The 19,680-nt window shown below is 38.6% G+C and overlaps 2 protein-coding genes across 2 annotated transcripts; one reads left to right on the forward strand and one right to left on the reverse strand.

The window, feature by feature from the left end:
• Nucleotides 1–260: 260 nt before the first annotated feature.
• Nucleotides 261–1,269, reverse strand: LOC102414439 (olfactory receptor 5V1-like). The gene has a single exon (XM_006056117.4). It carries the CDS (start codon nt 1,206–1,208, stop codon nt 261–263), a length of 948 nt encoding a protein of 315 aa, XP_006056179.4. The 5' UTR covers nt 1,209–1,269.
• Nucleotides 1,270–11,608: 10,339 nt separating this feature from the next.
• On the forward strand, nt 11,609–13,895 carry LOC102408523 (olfactory receptor 12D2-like). Its single transcript, XM_025263481.3, has one exon. The coding sequence runs from the start codon at nt 12,969–12,971 to the stop codon at nt 13,893–13,895; it is 927 nt and encodes a 308-aa protein (XP_025119266.2). The 5' UTR covers nt 11,609–12,968.
• The last annotated feature ends 5,785 nt before the right edge of the window (nt 13,896–19,680 follow it).

Here is a 19,680-nt window from a genome sequence, read left to right on the forward strand (position 1 = left end):
ATCATAGTTTTACTTATGCTCAAAAGATTCAAATTAACTTTTATTTAGATATAGTTTCAAATATATAGAATATACATAAGCTTTTCAGGAATAAGAAGAGAACCCCCAAAATCCATTAATTCTTTACCCAGATTAATCTATTGTTAACATTTTGCCCCATTTATCATTGAAATCAATACTTTTGGCAAGAAAAAACAGATTGCATGAGCAAGACAGATAATTTTCTATATTTATCATGAGAGAAAAATAAACACTACAGTTCAAGGGAAATGAAGTTTGAAAGTTGCTACTTTTTCTCCCATAGCTTTCAGGGCCTTTCTGATATCCTTATTCCTCAAAGTATAAATGATGGGGTTTAGCATAGGGGTCACCACACTGTACAGTACTGAGATCAGCCGGTCTTTTGCCAATGAGTAAGATGAGATGGGCCGCACATAGGTGAAGATGGAGCTGCCATAGTAGAGAAGGACAATGACCAGGTGGGAGGCACAGGTAGAAAAGGCCTTTTGTCTCCCCTCTGAGGAGCGGATCCTCAAGATGGTGGAGATAATGTAGAGGTAGGAAAGGATGATACCTAGGAAAGGAGCCCATCCAATGAAGACCCCAACGATAAGTAACACGAACTCATTGACAGAAGTGTCCCCACAAGACAAGATCAGCAAAGGGGGGATGTCACAGAAGAAATAATTAATCTCGTTATTGCCACAGAAAGGCAGGCGGAATGTCAGTACTGTGTGCACCACTGAGTTGAGGAAACCACCAGTCCAGCAGGAGGCTGCTAACTGGCTGTATAGGACCTTGTTCATAATAACCGAATACCTTAAAGGTTTGCAGATTGCAATGTAACGATCATATGCCATGGCTGCCAGGAGGAGACATTCTACCCCCACAAAGAAAAGGAATGCAAAAAGTTGAGCCACACAGCCCCCGTAGGAAATACTTTTCTTCTTTGATAGGAGATGCACCATCATCTGGGGGACATTAGTGGTGGTATAACAGATATCAAGAAAGGCCAGATTCCTTAAAAAAAAATACATGGGGGTATAGAGTCGTATATCGACCAATGTTACCAAAATAATGAAAATATTTCCTCCCAGGGTACAGAGATAGATCATAAGAAATATGGTAAAGAATAAAAACTGCATATTGTTTAAGTCAGAGAATCCTAAGATGATAAATTCAGACAGAGTGTGATTTTCTCCTTCCATGATGTTTTCTCTCGGAAATTGAGAAAGAAGCAGTACAGATTGCAGTATTCATGTGCTGCAACAGCAGTAATCTACAAAACAAAAACATATAACTTTATAGATAAAATAATCATCAGAAAATAACAGGAAAAAACACTCAAATTTAGAATCTATGACAAGTTACAGTGTTGTACCACAATTATCACATAAGCCTTCGACACACACATTTAAACTTTTCCTATGGGATGCATCTCTTACAGAATATCAGCAACACCTTTGCAGGAAAAAGTAAATATTTTAAAAGTCTATGTGCAGCATAAGAGCTATTTATGTAAATAGGTCTTGGCAAGCCTGTTTTCTAACACTTCGTTGTGTCTTAGAGATGACTGGTGAATATCCATCACAGAATTTGTTTGAAGAGTTGTGGGGTTATTTGAGTTTCTCCTTGTGAGGCCTCCTTGTCTTCCTTGCACACTTAGAGATTGATTTTTATGGTTTTTATTTAAGTTATATTTTAAGAAAATGAAAGTGGAACAGAAAATTCCAAAAACAATATAGTTCTAGAATGTGATACCAGGTACTTTGATAAAACTTTATCTTAAAAAACAATACTTGAGACTAGTAAGCATGTCCTGGAACAGACTCTTATAAACCAAGACACTTTTTGATGTGTCATGAAGACTTGACACCATTATCAATGGAATTAGTTATTGAAACCACTCTCCCGTGCTCTAAGCTTTGTCATATAATTTCTCTGGTGGTCCAGTGATTAGGACTTGGAGTTTTCACTGCTGTAAAAGTAAGACCAAGTAAATAAATAAAAATTTTAAATAATAATTTTGTCTCATTTTAGCCTCAAATATCGTGATGGTGGTGGTGGTTTAGTCATTAAGTCCTGTATCTGCATTCAGGGCAGGAAATTTAAAAGTCAAACTTCTCTCTCTTTAACTGGTATGGTCACCAACAACAACCTTAGCTGATCAGAGAAAACATGAAACAAACAAGAGAACACGTCTCACAGAATACCTGGGTTCCCTCCTCAGTTCTATAATCCACTAGCTGTTTGAACATGGGAAGATCATTTTAATTTTCTGGTTCCCTGTTGAGTCATATGTGATGTGAAAGTTGCTCAGTCATATCCAACTTTTTGCAACTCCACAGCCTATACAATCCACAGAATTCTCCAGGCCAGAATACTGGAGTGGGTAGCCGCTCCCTTCTCCAGGAGATCTTCCCAACCCAGGGATTGAACCCAGGTCTCTTGCATTGAAGGCAGATTCTTTACTAGCTGAGCCACAGGGGAAACCCTGAGTCAGATGTAAAATTATTATAAACTCTCTGTCTCCAAAATTCCAGAAAAATATTTATGTATTATTATGTAAAAGTAACAGTTTTAGTTTGACCATTGATCCATTCTGATTGCTTAGAATGATGAAGAAACAAAAATGTTTAAAAATCAATTTCTCATCAATGGTTTTAGTAATGTGATATCATAATTAATGATCTCAGTAAATTAAGTATACTATGATCATAGTATATTACAACTCAAAGAGTAAATTTAAAATAACACACTGAGTAAAATATTGCTGGGACAGCACTCGCTTTGATGAGACATTAGCCCCTTGTCCTTTCCCATTTCTGTCTTTTTCCAGATCCATGAAAAGTTTGAATTACTCCAACTCAGATACTTATGACAAAGATTAAATTTATAAATATTTCCACACAAAATAAAGGATAATTTAAAACTTGGATCTCTTGGACATAGGATAAAATTTTGTATATATTATATGCTTAAAATTGTCAAAATAAAAAATAGTAAAAAAACAAAATGGGTAAGAAAGCAACATAGTATCCATGGTAATAATCAGTAACTTTTGATTTCTAATTATTTAGTTGTTCCCCCCTAGGTTGGCCAGACTGTTTCCAAAACACACCTTAGAAATATGTTTTGGTTTAAGGCCCAAAGAACAAACATCAAGGAAATATTAATGAAACTGAGATTAAGACTGAGTCTTATTTCAAAAAATTATGAGATTAAATACATTTAGTAAATGTAAATTGTTTTATTTCTATTTAATTTCCAGGTAGCCATGCATCATTTCAGTATCATGAAAAATAAGCTTTCCATGAAGAAAATCTCTCATGAGTTAATCTGCTAAGTCGCTTCAGTCGTGTCCGACTCTGTGTGACCCCATAGACGGCAGCCCACCAGGCTCCCCCGTCCCTGGGATTCTCCAGGCAAAAACAGTGGAGTGGGTTGCCATTGCCTTCTCCAATGCATGAAAGTGAAAAGTGAAAGTGAAGTCACTCAGTCGTGTCCGACTCTCAGTGATGCCATGGACTGCAGCCTCCCAGGCTCCTCCATCCATGGGATTTTCCAGGCAAGAGTACTGGAGTGGGATGCCATGAATTAGTCTACAGATGGCAATACTTGGCTGAATTCCGTCTCAGTGGAGAACTGAATGAAAGATAGAGAAATAGTAATCCTAAGAGTTCAGTACTAGAACTAAGGTAAAATATAAACTGGCTTTCAGAATTCTTATCAATATTAAAGTGAAGGATTTAATATGAATTAATTTACACAACAAAGCTTTCTGTGGATATCTGACCATTGTATCCATAAGAAACTTTTGTTTTGGAAAAGCTCCATTTTGGAGAACGGTTTGTTTGGTGTTACTTGACCCTATGTTGCTGTTTTTGTAGAGTGTTCAGATAAGCAAAGGAAAAACTCTACAATAGAGTATTTCCCTTTAATCAATGAATTCTCTAGAAATAATAACACTGTACATGTTAATTGAAAAATCATGAAAAAGGTAGAAATCTTGAGAAAACCTTTTCTTTAGGCTTTTATCAGCTGTACCACCGCTATCCATCTCCTCTCCTACATTGACATCAAAGTTGGGGCTAACTATGGCTATATAATCAGTGAGCATTACTGAGTCTAAGGCATGGTACTTGGTGCTGAAAATTCAATGCGATATTTTGAACCATCTCTTATGGAATATACAGAATGGGAATTCCAGCTCCAATTGGGAAGGAGCCTTTAAAAGTCATCTAGTCCGGCCACTGAAATACCCTATACAGATGTTTTGCTGTGCTGTTCTTAGTTGCTCAGTCGTGTCCGACTCTTTGCAACTCCATGGACTGTCATCTACCAGGCTCCTCTGTCCATGGGGATTCTCCAGGCAAGAATAATGGAGTGGGTTGCCATGCCTTCCTCCAGGGGATCTTCCCAACCCAGGGATTGAACCCAGTCTCTGGCATTGCAGGAGCATTCTTTACCATCTGTGCCACCAGGGAAGCCCTATATTTTGCAAGGTGATAACCCAATCTAAAATTGTATACTGTATTGATGAGAGATGTAAACTCTGTAAAGGGAGGCTATTCCATCTTTAGACAAATCCAAGTATTAGAAAAATTTGATCATTGTGGGGTTTTTTGGCTGAGCCACGTTTTAGTTGTGGCATGTGGGATCTTTAGTTGCAGCATGTAGTATCTAGTTCCCTGACCAGGGATCAAACCCTGGCCCCCTGCATTGGGAACAAGGACTTTTAGCCACTGGATCATCAGGGAAGTCCCTGGTCACTGTGTTTTATTACTGGAAGAATAGTTACACCTACCAGCTGTGTGAACACAAAAAATGCAGCTATTCCACCCACTTACTAGCTGTGTGACCATGAAAGAATCATAAAGCTCTTCCTCCCTAAATGAAAATAATGATATCTTTCTCATCAGAAAATTGTGACATTAAATGAGGTAATGCATTTAGTACTTAACCTAGTGTGTAGTACATAAAAATAACAATGAATGATAGATATTACTATTGTTATTTCACATATTTGGTTTTAGGTCTGAATTCTGAAACCACAGGTAAAGTTTGGTCTTTCTTCTTCATGAAGAATTTTGCTATATGAAATTTTGACTCTGGACTAAAATTTATTTCATGTGTTTGTTTCTCACATAATACGGATTTGATAATAGTCATTTATGCCAAATCATGCCGAACTCTTTTATCATTCAGTAGGACTTTTACCTTTTCACTGTCATGGACTGAAGGACTTGTGTCTTATTAAAAGAATTCACAATATTGGCAGAACAGATGAATCAAACACTTTGGAGAGCCAAGCACCTTTCCTGTAGCTAAAAAATGACATTGCTGAAGGAAGCAACACAGTTTACAGACACTTGAGCTGCCCCACACACCCAGAGACAGGATGGACATCTTATTGTCTCCCACAAATAAAGCTCCATGAGATCTTTGATTTCCTTTTTCCTAACTATTCCCTACTGCTTTCCAAAAAGGGTGATTGAAGAGAAACAGTAAATCTAAGAATCAGGCTGAAATAAGAAGTAGGGAGGTGGGGAAAAGGAGGCAGAAGAAGAGGAGAATAAGAACAAAAAGAAAAACACTTACTTGTAGTAGAAAAGAGAACATGAGAGCAGATGTTCAAATTCAAATTCCCAAAACCTGGTAACAAGGCTTCTTTTATGGACTCTTGGAATGACAGACTTCTTGTCCCTGGAGTTTCTATGCTGTTAGAAACATTTAACAAGAGCCCAGCATCCCTAATTAAATGCCGATGCTCTGGGTATTACAGAAGCAGGATGTGCCACTTTAGGGAGTTGAAATAGAAAAGTCTCAGATAAATGGTAATCCTTCATGGTGATTTTGTAAGAGCTCTCCTCAGAAGGGACTGACTTAGGAGACTTTTAAGCATTTAGACATTCCTGTTCCAATCATGTTTATTTGCTACCACTATCCAACTGGCAATGAAAATAAATTGAGGTCCCCATAAGTTTTGAACATTTCTAGGATCACACAGAATGAAGGTCCAAGACTCTTTTTCTCTCACTTGGGTATCTGACTTAATCTCACCTTCAAATTAAAAATATCTTCACTTTACCTGGTAAATACTCATCCATCTTTGCATGAATACAGATCATGAAGGATGAAATTTCAGGTTAAGAAATTATGGCTTGTCTTCTAAGTAGCTGGGAATCAGTTAAGAGTTTAAACGAAAAGAGTGATGGGGGTAGGGGTGAACACAACAATAGAAAATTAATCCAAGGATTCTATGCAGGTTTTTCCTAAATATAAATTCTAGAGGCAAAGAAAAAAAATCATTTGGAAGTTAATGCAATGATATAGTCGTGAAGTTAAGAAATCTTGATTGTGAGGTGTAAGTGATGATACTAAAAAGGAAAGAAAAGGATAAAAATCAAAATCACTGTGAAGAAAAAAAAATAGGTGCATTTTGTGGTCATGTTTATTTTTCAGCCAAAAAGGAAAGAAAAATTAAAAAGAGCTAAAGGTTAAAGCTTGGGTGAGGAAATCTGGAGAATGGTAAAGATATTGACATAAAAAGGCATTCAGAGAAAAAGCTTATTTTGGCAAAGAAATGAATTTTAAATGACTCAGGTTTTCTGGTCTATCAGGGCACTGAGATTAAATGAAAAATGTGTACAAGACATGAGCACAGTGATTATCACAGAGTGCTGAACAAATGTTAGCTCTTATTATTAAAATTATTTTTCAAGCAGAAATCTCCAAAGAATGTTTGAATATATTAAACTGATACTCAAGAGGTAGATAATAACAATTCATGTTATATGGAAGAAGATAACATTTGACTCATGAAACTAATGAAGATTACATAGCATGAAATAAAAAAAGAAAGATCCAAATATCAAATTTTTCTTGACACCAAAATTTAGGGCATGAGAAAGAAAAATAAAGACAAAACTTATAGGTAAGGACAAAAGCCATGTAGACAATAAAATTGACTTCCAGGTAACACACATCTCAGAAATGATTTTACTCTTTCATACTCAGTATTTTTAATGGTCAAATAATAAATAACAAATAAATAACAATAAATAACAAATTTAATTTAAAGGAGAGACTAAAAATTTTAAATTTATCTAAAGAAAAAAATGTTAATTTTCAACATACAGTGTTTGTATCTTATCCTTAGTTCAACTTGGTCTCTTTTTTTTCTTTTTAAATTAATTTTTATTGAAGTAGAGTTGCTTTACATCAAAATGAATCAGTCATACATACACATAAACATATATCCCCTCCTTTTTGGACTTCCTTCCCATTCAGGTCATCTATAAAAATAGTATGCTGCTGTTGCTGCTAAGTCGCTTCAGTGGTGTCCGACTCTGTGCGACCCCATGGACGGCAGCCCACTAGGCTCCTCTGTCCCTGGGATTCTCCAGGCAAGAATACTGGAGTGGGTTGCCATTTCCTTCTACAAGAAAAATAGTATACATGATCTTATTTGCAATTCATTTTGATATTTGGCAAAACTAATACAATTTTGTAAAGTTTAAAAATAAAATAAAATTGTAGTTGAAAAAAAAAAAAAAAAGTAAGGCGGGCTTAATATTTGCAGACTTGTGACTCAGACCGTAAAGTGCCTGCCTACTATGAGGGAGACCTGGGTTCGATCCCTGGGTCTGGAAGATCCTCTGAAGAAGGAAATGCAACCTACTCCCATACTCTTGCCTGGAAAATCCCATGGACAGAGGAGCCCGGTAGTCTACAGTCCATGGGGTGGCAAAGAGTCGGACACCACCGAGCGCCGTCACTTCCTGATAGCTCAGCTGGTAAAGAATCTGCCTGCAATGCAGGAGACCCCGGTTCAATTCCTGGGTTGGGAAGATCTCCTGGAAAAGGGATAGGCTACCCACTCCAGTATTTTCAGGCTTCCTTTGTGCCTCAGATGGTAAAGAATCTGCCTGTAATGTGGGAGACCAGGGATCGATCCCGGGGTTGGGAAGATCCCCTGGAGGAGGGCATGCTTCAGTATTCTTGCGTGGAGAATCCCATGGACAGAGAAGCCTAACAGGCTACAATTCATAGGTTTGCAAAAAGTCGGACATGGCTGAAGCAACTGATCATGCATGCACAGTGTTCATGGCTAGCCTGCCAAGGGGGACCTCTGAGGTTGTGGTAGCCCACCTGATTGTTGGTTGCCACACCAGGGTGTGGTTTCTGACTAGACCACATCTCTGCCCCTCATATACATCTTGATATGGCCTTTTATTTATATCCTTAGTTGTACAGAATCTGTTCTGCTAGTCTTTGGTCTGTTTTCAGAGATAATTGTCTTATATCAGTTGTAGTTTTGGTGTGTTCATGGGAGGAGGTGAACTCAGAAACTTCCTACTCCACCATCTTGATCTGGAACCAAGAATGGGTGATATTTTTTTTCTTTAATTAATTAATTTATTTTAATTGGAGGCTAATTATTTTACAATATTGTAGTGGTTTTTGCCATACATTGACATGAATCAGCCATGAGTGTACGTGTTCCCCATCCTGAACCCCCCTCCCTCCTGTCTCCCTGTACCATCCCTCTGGGTCTTCCCAGTGATATTTTAAAGTATTAGATTTTTTTGTGATTCACTTTGAATCCTAGTTTCACAGTGTATTGCTATAAATTTGGAAATTTGTTAAAATCCTTCGAGCCTTGGGTTTTTGTGCTCCATGATTTTAATATCCTCCTCATTGGGCTTTTATAAAAATTAAATAATCTGACACAGGTAAAGAACTCAGAACAATAACTTACACATAAAATGAGCACACAATAAATGTTATCTTTATATAGTATTTGCAACATATTACATAGCAAGGAACTCCTGAAAAGCAACAAAAATGAAAAATTGATAGAACGATGGATAAAGGATATTGTCCCTGACTCACAATGGGCGCTCAGTAAAAGTTAGGTTTATTTCCCTTTCCCATTCATTATCTACCATGTGTTATCAAGGTGGAATTGGGGTCACTGGTGCTTCTGTCATGTCCAGTACTGTGGCATATGTGGAAGCTGCCACTATCATTGCTGGGTTGGGGGCCCAAGTCATGGATACCTCCACAGCTGGAGGGATGGGGTCACAGACCTCACTGTTGATGCTCATTTACTTTGGCTCTGAGTGCCCCTGTGGTTGGGAAATGAGAGTCATGGGCACCACCTGCTACTATTGGGTTCTCTGGGGCTTTGTGATTAGCTGCTGTGGCCAGTGGGCAAGGGATATGCTGGGATTGTAGGCACCATTTCTGCTGTTTCTCAATTTTGCCTCCTTTATGGGTTCCAGTCCACCCTCTTCTAGATGAAAAGATGTGTGGAATTCTCTGATACCCTGGTGTGTTTGGCAGAGGCACCTTGTTGAGCTGCGGGTGTTTTACTGGTTATAAGTTGAAGGGGAGAAATACAAGGAGCATCTCACTCTGCCATGATGCTAATGTGATTCCCATTCCTTAACTCATATTGCCAATTTTCTCGTCATCATATATACCAAAGAGTATTTCCAAGATAATTTCCGAAGTGAAAAAGTGAATTTATACCTCTGTCCTAGGAAATGAAAGGACATTGAATAGCCACTGAAATCCTGCTGCTGTCTATAATTCTGAAACAAAGGGACAAAAGCAGTAAAGAAAATAGGACGAATAAAAAAAAAAAAATGGAACTAAAGAAAAGAATTCCCCAAGCTTACCTCATCATGTTGTATGTGTGAAAAACATTGTTTCTTCTTACAGCAATGCTTCTCGGTACCCAGGAGACATTCTCCCCTAGGATTTTCTTGTGCAGAAAAATGTGACCCATAAAAAGGCAGGCAAATTTTCAAAAAGGGAAGAAACGACATCTCAAAATAAAGAGCTTATAATACAATCTCAGCAAGAGCCATCCTTTCAAATATTTTTCTACTGTTATCATTAGGAGTGTAAACCCAAAAAGCGTTCTTACCTATGAATCTGAATACTCAATCAGGTAAGAGGATAAAATAAAAGACAGGCTGGGAAGTTGCCCTTATTTTCTATCTCTTAGTAAGTGATCTGTCTGCTTGCTAGTATGAAAATTAAATACCCAGTGTTAAGAGCTGATTTCCTGTCTTATGATGGACTCCTCATTGTGTTTGTGGATTATGAAGGCACTTTACTCCCCACAGTTGTATTGCCAAGTCACACACCTCATTCAATGCTCCTGCTTCTCTAGACATTCTTCAAATTGAATCTTTAATGTCTAAATATTGACATAGTGAAAGAAATAATTTAGAACAGAGGAATCCAATTGTTAATTTTCTTTAGAAATTAGGAAAGGGGTGTGTGTGTGTGTGTGTTGTGTTTTGTTTATTCCCAGAATAATTTTTGATAATATTTTTCAGGTTGGTCAGAAAACCAAGATGATATTTGGCATATCATTTTTATTTTAAACAGTGATGATAAAATTATTTAAATATGCAAAATATACATGGCTATCAAAAAATCTACTGAGTTATTTGAAATAGCCCTTTTTGAAGATGTGTAGAGATCAGATAATTTTCTCAATTTTTCTTTCAGAGATAAACCTAAAACTCTATGATTTCCCTCAAAGTGTTTCCCAGTCCATTCACTTTTTTACTCTAGTCAAATCATTTTCTTTTGCCCTCAGTTATTTCTCAAAATTGAACTATCCACCTCTCCAATATCTGCATCTCTCTTCAAATTTCCTTACAGCTCTAATTTTTTCTCAGTGCTTTCATGTCTATGAGTTTTCTACCCACCTTTGCCTCCTCCCTCACAATACGCAAGGGTTAATTCATTACATCAGCAAATAAAAGGAACAAAGAGGAAGCAATTTTATGTAATTACATCTGCTTTTGTCAGGGTACCTGAAGGAAAACAATATACTTTGTAAATAATAGAGGAAAAAAAGATTCAAAAGGTTTTCTGCCTTTCAGTAAATAGGGCAAATTTAGTCAAATATCAAACTTCATTACAGCTAATTTCCTTACAATTCTTTAAGAGTTTTAGCCTTCACTAAAGAAAAGACTTCAGTCCCACCAATGAAATTAAAATTAATGCTTTCCTGTAGTAAAAAACAAGAATTTTATTTAATAGAAAAGTCAAAAGAGAAAACAGAATTTTCAAGTGAGAGAAATTTGTGACAAATTGGGAGAGAGTTGCTATAAAGCACATAGACTTGGCCAGTGACACCCTGACGGAACTGTTAGGGGAAGCACACTGACTGGAACTGCCCACCCCGGCCAAGCACCATAGCAACCATTTGCATGAGTTGTTTATGCCAGGAGGTCCTAGAAAGGAACACGGAACTAATAAGCCTCCACCAACTGGAAGAGTTAGGGAAAGGTCAAAAGGAGACACCACATATCTGACCACCTCCCAGAATCCTTCTCACTGGCATCCATCTTAGCTGAACAAGGTGTACACCACCACAAAGGACTCTGAGTCAGAATGATTGGCTAAAGACAACCCAGAAACTAATCCCATCACCATAAAACCCGAGACTGCGAACCACACGGCAGAGCAGTTCTCCTGGGTTCCCTTACCCTGCTGCTCTCCAGCCGGGCGCCCTTTCCCAATAAAATCTCTGGCTTTGTCAGACATGTGTCTCCTCAGAAAATTCACTTCCGAGTGTTCGACAGGAGCCCAGTTTTGGGCCCTGGAAGGGGTCCCCCTTCCTGCAACAGAACTAGAAGTGAAGAAGGTAAATCGCACTTGGGGTAGAATATTCCTTAATATTTGAAGAGCATATTTATTGCAGACAAAATGAAAATGGAACTTCAGAAAGCAGATCATTCAGAAAACATAAGATTTTAAGAGGGTTGAACTCACATACTTCAAAAAGAGGTCAGTGTAAGGCAAAATAAGGAACTAGTGAGCTCATTTGAGGAAGAATTTTTCTTATCCAGGGATTTGGCAATTTGGGAAATGAAAGAGAGTCCCAGTGCAACTAGAGAGAAGAAGCATAAGAACATTTGTCATCAAAGTAATAATTTGGAGATCCTGTTTTGAGATAATTTATATTTACATATAAATTTATATTTTCTCAGATTGTAGGAAAAAACTAAGCTCACTATCACATAAAGCAGTAGTAAAATTTCAAATATACCTCTGGCTAATGTCTGACTAATGTGGTCCTATTTCTTAGCTGGGACTTCCCTGGTACTCAGCTGGTGAAGAATCTGCCTGCAACGCAGGAGTCCCCAGTTCAATTCCTGGATTGGAAAGATCCCCTGTAGGAGGGCATGGTAACCCACTCCAGTATTCTTGCCTGGAGAATCCCCATGGACACAGGAGCTTGGCGGGCTTCAGTCCATAGGGTCACAAAGAGTCAGACACGACTGAGGGACTAAGTACAGCACAGCGCATTTCTTACCTCAGTAAGGTTTTATGACTTTTCCAAGTGTGAGAGTCAGAAAGAGATCAGTATAAGAACACCACTAGCTCCATTAACACTCTAAGAGGAGGAAAAGTTATTACCATTATTTGAAAGAGCACTTTGGTTTTTTAAAAAAGAATTTGTACTTGTAATGTTTTCATCCCTGTCAATTGTTTTAAATTTAAAATACTTACGATAGCTTATTAGGTATAGAGACAGCGGTGTGGTAGAATACTTTAAAAGTTGCTTCCTATTAGAGTTAACTTAGGAAGATAAAAGAAAAGTTGTACAAGAATGTATCAGTTCACAACCAGAGAACATAGCATGCTGCAATGTACTCTGAATTACTGGGAGAAAAAAAAAAAAAAAAAAAAAAACACTAATGACAAATCTTGTAAAGAAAATAAATGTTTGACTTATAGGCCATAAGTGATAGGTGGCTTTAGTATTGAATAATCTAATAGCCCAAATATGGCACCACCTCTGATTTTGGATTGTATAGAACAGCAACACTATTCCTTAAAACATTTGTCTCAGCAAGAAATCCTGGGCTGGAAGGACTGGTTCTCATTAAAGACTGTCTTCCTCTATTATCTTGTCTTTTTTTAAAGTGATGCTGAACCGAACTTCAATCACTGAATTTCTTCTCTTGGGAATGACAGACATCCAGGAACTACAGTCTTTTCTCTTTGTTATTATTCTTATAATTTACTTTGTCACTGTGACTGGAAACGGAGCCATCTTGATAGCTGTCATCTCTGATCCAAGACTCCATTCTCCTATGTATTTTTTCCTGGGAAACCTGTCATGTCTAGATATCTGCTTCTCCACGGTGACTCTGCCAAAGATGCTGGAGAACTTCCTCTCTACACACAAAGCAATTTCTTTCTTGGGATGCATAAGCCAGCTTCATTTCTTCCACTTCCTGGGCAGCACAGAGGTCATGTTGTTGGCTGTGATGGCCTTTGACCGCTTTGTGGCTATCTGCAAACCACTTCGTTACACTGTTATCATGAATCATCAGGTCTGTACCCAGATGGCTGTCACTGTCTGGATCATTGGGTTTTTCCATGCCCTGCTGCACTCCGTAATGACATCTCGTTTAAACTTCTATGGTTCCAACCACATCCATCACTTCTTCTGTGATGTTAAACCATTGCTCAAGTTGGCCTGTGGGAACACTGACCTCAATGAGTGGCTACTTCATACTGTCACAGAGACCATTGCCATGGGCTCATTCTTTCTAACACTTCTCTCCTATTTCTACATTATTATCTATCTTTTCTTCAAGACTCATTCTTGCAGAATGCTTCGTAAAGCACTGTCTACTTGTGCCTCCCACTTCATGTTGGTTGTTCTTTTATTTGGTCCTGTTTTTTTCATTTACATTCGTCCTGCCTCAGGTAGCTCCATGGACCAGGACCGGACTGTTGCCATTATGTACAGTGTGGTCACTCCTGTACTAAACCCACTGATCTATACTCTGAGGAACAAGGAAGTAAAGGGGGCCTTGAAGAGGGTGATCAGAAGGAGGCCCTGACTTGAGGAAGTCTAGAGAACTCTTAGAGGTATAAATAAACAAGCAATGAGACAGTTGAGATGTGAAATGATACTGCTACTCAAAATCTCTTGCCATATATATTACTTTGCCAGCAAAGGTCCGTCTAGTCAAAGCTATGGTTCTTCCAGTAGTCATGAATGGATGTGCGAGTTGGACCATAAAGAAAGCTGAGCACTGAAGAACTGATGCTTTTGAACTGTGGTGTTGGAGAAGACTCTTGAGGGCCCCTTGGACTGCAAGGACATCAAACTAGTCAATCCTAAAGAAATATTCACTGAATATTTATTTTAAGGACCGATGCTGAAGCTGAAACTCCAGTACTTTGGCCACTTGATGTGAAGAACTGACTTATGGGAAAAGACCTTGATGCTGGGAAAGATAGAAGGCAGGAGGAGAAGGGGATGACAGAGAATGAGATGGTTGGATAGCATCACTGACTCAATGGACATGAGTTTGAGCAAGCTTTGGGAGTTGATGGACAGGGAAGCCTGGTGTGTTGCAGTCCATTGGGTCACAAAGAGTTGGATACTACTGAGCGACTGAACTCAAATGATACATGTATATAAGAGAGGGAATAGTATAAAGGAAAAATAACTGGGAAAGTCTAGCCTAGGGCTCAACAATACATTCTTAGGTAATAGAAAGGAAATTTGAGCAAATGGAATATTAGCCATGAAAGTCTAATGCTGAATTTGTTTTTGAGATGTTAGTTGATAAAATTGATTTGTTATATATTGTAATAAGCTCTTCTCTGAATTTTGTTATAGAAATATGCTTCTATTCCCCATGTAGTGTGTAGATAGGTTGTTTTTAAGCCTATCCATATGATCCCTCCATATTAGCACATTTTAATGTGAGAAGTAAAATTATGACACTTTCAAACTTTGAGGATTTTAATTTAGGAGCATAATTACTCAGTTAGAAAAGTAAATGTTAATTCACATGATTGAAGGGGAATTTTTAAGAGGTAGTCATGATTTCTTGTTATCCAAGCAAAGAAGCAAAATAGTAATTAAAGAAAATGACATTGTAATCATGAATTACAATGAAGCTGAAATTCCAATACTCTGGTCACCTGATGCCAAGAGCTGACTCATTTGAAAAGACCCTGATGCTGGGAAAGACTGAAGGTGGGAGGAGAAGGGGATGACAGAGGATGAGATGGTTGGATGGTATCACCGACTCAATGGACATGAGTTTGGGTAAACTCTGGGAGTTGGTGATGGACAGGGAGGCCTGGCATGCTGCAGTCCATGGGTTTGCAAAGAGTTGGACAGGACAGAGGGACTGAACTGAACAGAATCACGAATTAACAAAAAACAAACTAATACAATTACGTAAAGTTTAAAAATAAAATAAAATTAAAAAAAAAAAAACAATGGCTTCATCTAAGGAGTTTGGGAACCACTATTTTCAGAGATTTTGGGGAGTCATTGGCCAAACTGTCAAGGATTACTGTGAAATGTTCTTTAAAATGGAGGCAGCTTGAAAAAGCATCTCAAGAATATCTTTTCCTTATTTATGGCTTATTTTTTCACTCAACTTCTGGTCATGGAAAATGTTGATTTATAGAATTTCCCCCCTTTTTTGTTTTGTTTTCCTACTCTATTTCAACAAACTGTAATGCAATGTAATATGATGTAATACAGGAGAAATAGTAAGAATAAATAAAATGAGTTTTCTTTCCATGTACTCATGTTCAGTCATCACATCTCTTTGCTACTCCATGGACTGTAGGCCACCAGGCTCCTCTGTCCATGGGATTTTCCAGGCAAGAACACTGGAGTGGGTTTCCATTCCTCCTCCTTCTTCCCCTTACTTGGCAACAACTTTATACTAAATAAAAGCAATGAGGCCATAATTTCTGAGATGTTTCTGCAGCTAATAGTAAAGACGCAGTATGTTTCTTGGTGTCTCAGTATCTAGGGGTGGCTGTTGGCCCAATGATAGGGTATCAGCATTTATAACAATTCAGATACACACATGGGGCCTCCCAGGTGGTTCAGTGGGTAAACACCCTGCCTGCAATGCAGGAGATGCCAGAGACATGGGTTCAATTCCTAGGTCAGGAAGATGCCCCCGGAGGAGGGCAACGGCAACCCACTCCAGTATTGTCGCCTGGAAAATCCCATAGACAGAGGAGCCTTGTGGCCTACAGTCCATGGAGTTGCAAAGAGTCATACACAACTGAAGTGTCTGAGCATAGATATACACATAGGCAAGACTATGAAAGTTATTTTGAACTGTTGGATTGACCATTCAAAGCTCCTGCTTTTACTTTTGCATACCCAAATAACTTGGTTCTGATTTCGTGCTTGTACTACTATCTTCCTGCTCAGTCTTCTTTAACCCATCATTCAGGTCTTTAGATGAGAGAAGATATTTGTGGATAAGGTATATTTCAACTTGAACTATCTCAGACTAGCTTTTCGGTCAGTTGTAATTTGTTCTATAATCCAGTCCTAATGGACGTTATGAACTACAGAAGAACAATAGAGCTCTGATTTTATATTGCTGCATAAGATAAGAGGAACTAAAGAGCCTCTTGAAGAAAGTGAAAGAAGAGAGTGAAAAAGTTGGCTCAAAACTCAACATTCAAAAAACTAAGATCATGGCATTTAGTCCCCCCACTGCATGGCAAATAGATGGGGAAACAATGGAAACAGTGAGACACTTTATTTTGAGGAACTCCAAAATCACTGCAGATGGTGACTGCACCCATGAAGTTAAAAGACCTTTGCTCCTTGGAAGATCAGCTATGACCAACCTAGATAGCATATGAAAAAGCAGAGACATTATTCTGCCAACAAAGGTCTGTCTAGTCAAAGCTATGGTTTTTCCAGTAGTCCATGTGAGTTGGACCATAAAGAAAGCTGGGGGCCAAAGAATTGATACTTTTGAACTGTGGTGTTGGAGAAGACTCTTGAGAATCCCTTGGACTGCAAGGAGATCCAACCAGTCAGTCCTAAAGGAAATCAGTCCTGAATATTCACTGGAAGGACTGAGGCTAAAGCTGAAGCTCCAATACTTTGGCCACCTGATGCAAAGAACTGACTCATTGGAAAAGACCCTGATGCTGGGAAAAATTGAAGGCAGGAGGAGAAGGGGCTAACAGAGGATGAGATGGTTGGATGACATCACTGATTCAGTGGATATGAGTTTGAGTAGGCTCTGGGAGTTGGTGATGGACAGGGAAGCCTAGCATGTTGCAGTCCATGGGATAGCAAAGATTCAGACATGACCTAGCAACTGAACTGACTGATAACACAATAGTACTCAAAATTTTACTGATTTAAAGCCACTTTTTTCATTAAATTGCATTAGTCCATGGGCCAGAAAACAGCAAGATTTGACTCTGCTAAAGAAAGTCTGGGTCCTCTTGGTTAAGTTAACTTGAACAGTTGTTCATGGAATAACTAGGACCTGATAAAATTTTTCCCTGTGTTTCTCTCTCCAGTTTCTCTTTGTAACAGTTGGACATAGAATGGCTGGGAACTGATAAAATCTTTCCCTTTTTTTTCTCTCCTCCTCCACTTTCTCCTTGTGACTACCCTGTACTTCCTCAGCAGGGATAATGCAGGGACTCGGAGGGCCAACAGACTAAGGCAAAAGCTGTTAGTCATTGAAAGAAAAACCCCATAACCAGAATTAACATCATTTCTATCATATTCTATTAGTTTAAGAAGTCACATACCAACCTCATATTTCTTCATAGAGACAGGAAATAAATCCTACCTCTCAAAGGAAAGAGTGTCAAAGAATTGTGGCCATCAGTCCCATCTCTAACTGTTGAAGAAACCAGTACTCAAGAAACCAAGCACCACACTCGGAGAGTTGGAGAACTCAGGTTTATTTCACCGGTGGGCCCAGAGGAGCTAACTCTCCAAGCTCTGAGCCCCAAACAAAGCAGTTACAGAGTTTTTTATACACAACAGTGGGTTTGTAGGGGCTAAAGTAATTGCAAAGAGCAGGACAAGGGTGAGTGAGATAAACTCCTGTTCCTAGTATTGTGAGTCCCCACTTTCTGAGACCTATGTGATCTAGACTGCAAGGAGCAAGCTGGGTTACAGAGGCAGAAGGAGAAGAAAGTTATGTAAATTTTAACTTTTCCTCTTCATAACTACAAATAGCTTTCATAGCCCTCATATACAAAGTACACTTACTCCATCTCCTAGTTCTAAAGTGTATAACATTACAACATCAGTTCAAAGTCCAGGTCTTTTCATCAAGTCAAGGTACAAACGGGGCTTCTTGTGTAGATCCTTCAAGTATGATTTCTTATAGTCTGAAGAACTTAGAATAAAGAGTCAAATTATCTGCCCATCACAAACTCAACAAATAATATTACAATAGATATAGAATGACCAAAACAGAAAACTTTTATTGTAAAAGGGGAAAATGGGAGGCACATAACTGTAACAGGACTTTCCTGGGGGCTCTGATGGTAAAGCGTCTGTCTACAATGCGGGAGACCTGGGTTCGATCCCTGGGTCAGGAAGATTCCCTGAAGAAGGAAATGGCAACCAACTCCAGTACTCTTGCCTAGAAGATCCCATGGATGGAGGAGCTTGGTGCAGGCTACTGTCCATGGGGTCGCAAAGAGTCAGGCACGACTGAGCGACTTCACTTTAACAGCAACATAGCAGTAGTAAACTCCAAGAGGGGGCATTTTTCTAAATTTGCCCCTAAAGCCCAATATGATGAAATTGAAAATGATGACACCAATGAAATTATTTTTAAAAATATTTTCAGATCAGATCAGATCAGATCATTCGCTCAGTCGTGTCCGACTCTTCACAACCCCATGAATCGCAGCACGTCAGGCCTCCCTGTCCATCTCAGCCTTCTTCACAGTCCAACTCTCACATCCATACATGACCACAGGAAAAACCATAGCCTTGACTAGATGAACCTTTGTTGGCAAAGTAATGTCTCTGCTTTTGAATATGCTATCTAGGTTGGTCATAACTTTCCTTCCAAGGAGTAAGCGTCTTTTAGTTTCATGGCTGCAGTCACCATCTGTAGTGATTTTGGAGCCCAGAAAAATAAACTCTGACACTGTTTCCACTGTTTCCCCATCTATTTCCCATTAGGGCTTTACAATTATTATTAATATATACTCAATTAGACAAATGCCATATTCACAAAGCTCTTTGATACAAGCTTTTCTCTGAGTTGAGCTGAGGGTCAGGGGACTTTGGAACAATATTGTTAAGATTTCTAGGAACATTTTTGTTTGGTTGAAAGGGTCTATAAGTCATGTCCTTAAGATTCTTAGAGGTTTTTGTATCTAGCATAGAGGGTCTAGGAGACCTGACCTTAAGTCTTTTAGAATCTAATCTAGGTTTCCTCTTTATTTTTCTGAGGTCCCAACAAAGGATCTTACAGCCACATCCTTGAGATATCTATCCAAAGCCCACATTTTACTCCCAGCACCAGAATTTGATCTTTGCTTCAACATCATTTTTACTTTGATAACCTTCTACCATATAGAGTATCTACGACTTACATACAGTTATACTTTTGAGTCTGAACTGTCTGGCTTCTTTAAATTTCCTCTAAATTCTGCTTGAAAGCTGAGTGGTTTGGTTTTTAGCTCATCTCATTCCTTATGTATTTTATAATTGTCAACTAAAAGAAATTGTTTGGAACTTTCACAATTCTTCCTGGTAGTCTCCTCAGCAAGATATATGGGCTCAGGGTGACGTCAGCATCATGGCTGTATGGCTCCCTTTGCCACTCCCCTTCCATCTAAAACCAGTAA

Source organism: Bubalus bubalis, chromosome 2 (genome assembly GCF_019923935.1).
Source record: "Bubalus bubalis isolate 160015118507 breed Murrah chromosome 2, NDDB_SH_1, whole genome shotgun sequence".
Lineage (NCBI taxonomy): Eukaryota > Metazoa > Chordata > Mammalia > Artiodactyla > Bovidae > Bubalus > Bubalus bubalis.

Excerpts from the sequence above, each read along its gene's own strand:
- LOC102414439 (XM_006056117.4), bottom strand. The coding sequence starts at position 1,208 with ATGGAAGGAGAAAATCACACTCTGTCTGAATTTATCATCTTAGGATTC.
- LOC102408523 (XM_025263481.3), top strand. The coding sequence starts at position 12,969 with ATGCTGAACCGAACTTCAATCACTGAATTTCTTCTCTTGGGAATGACA.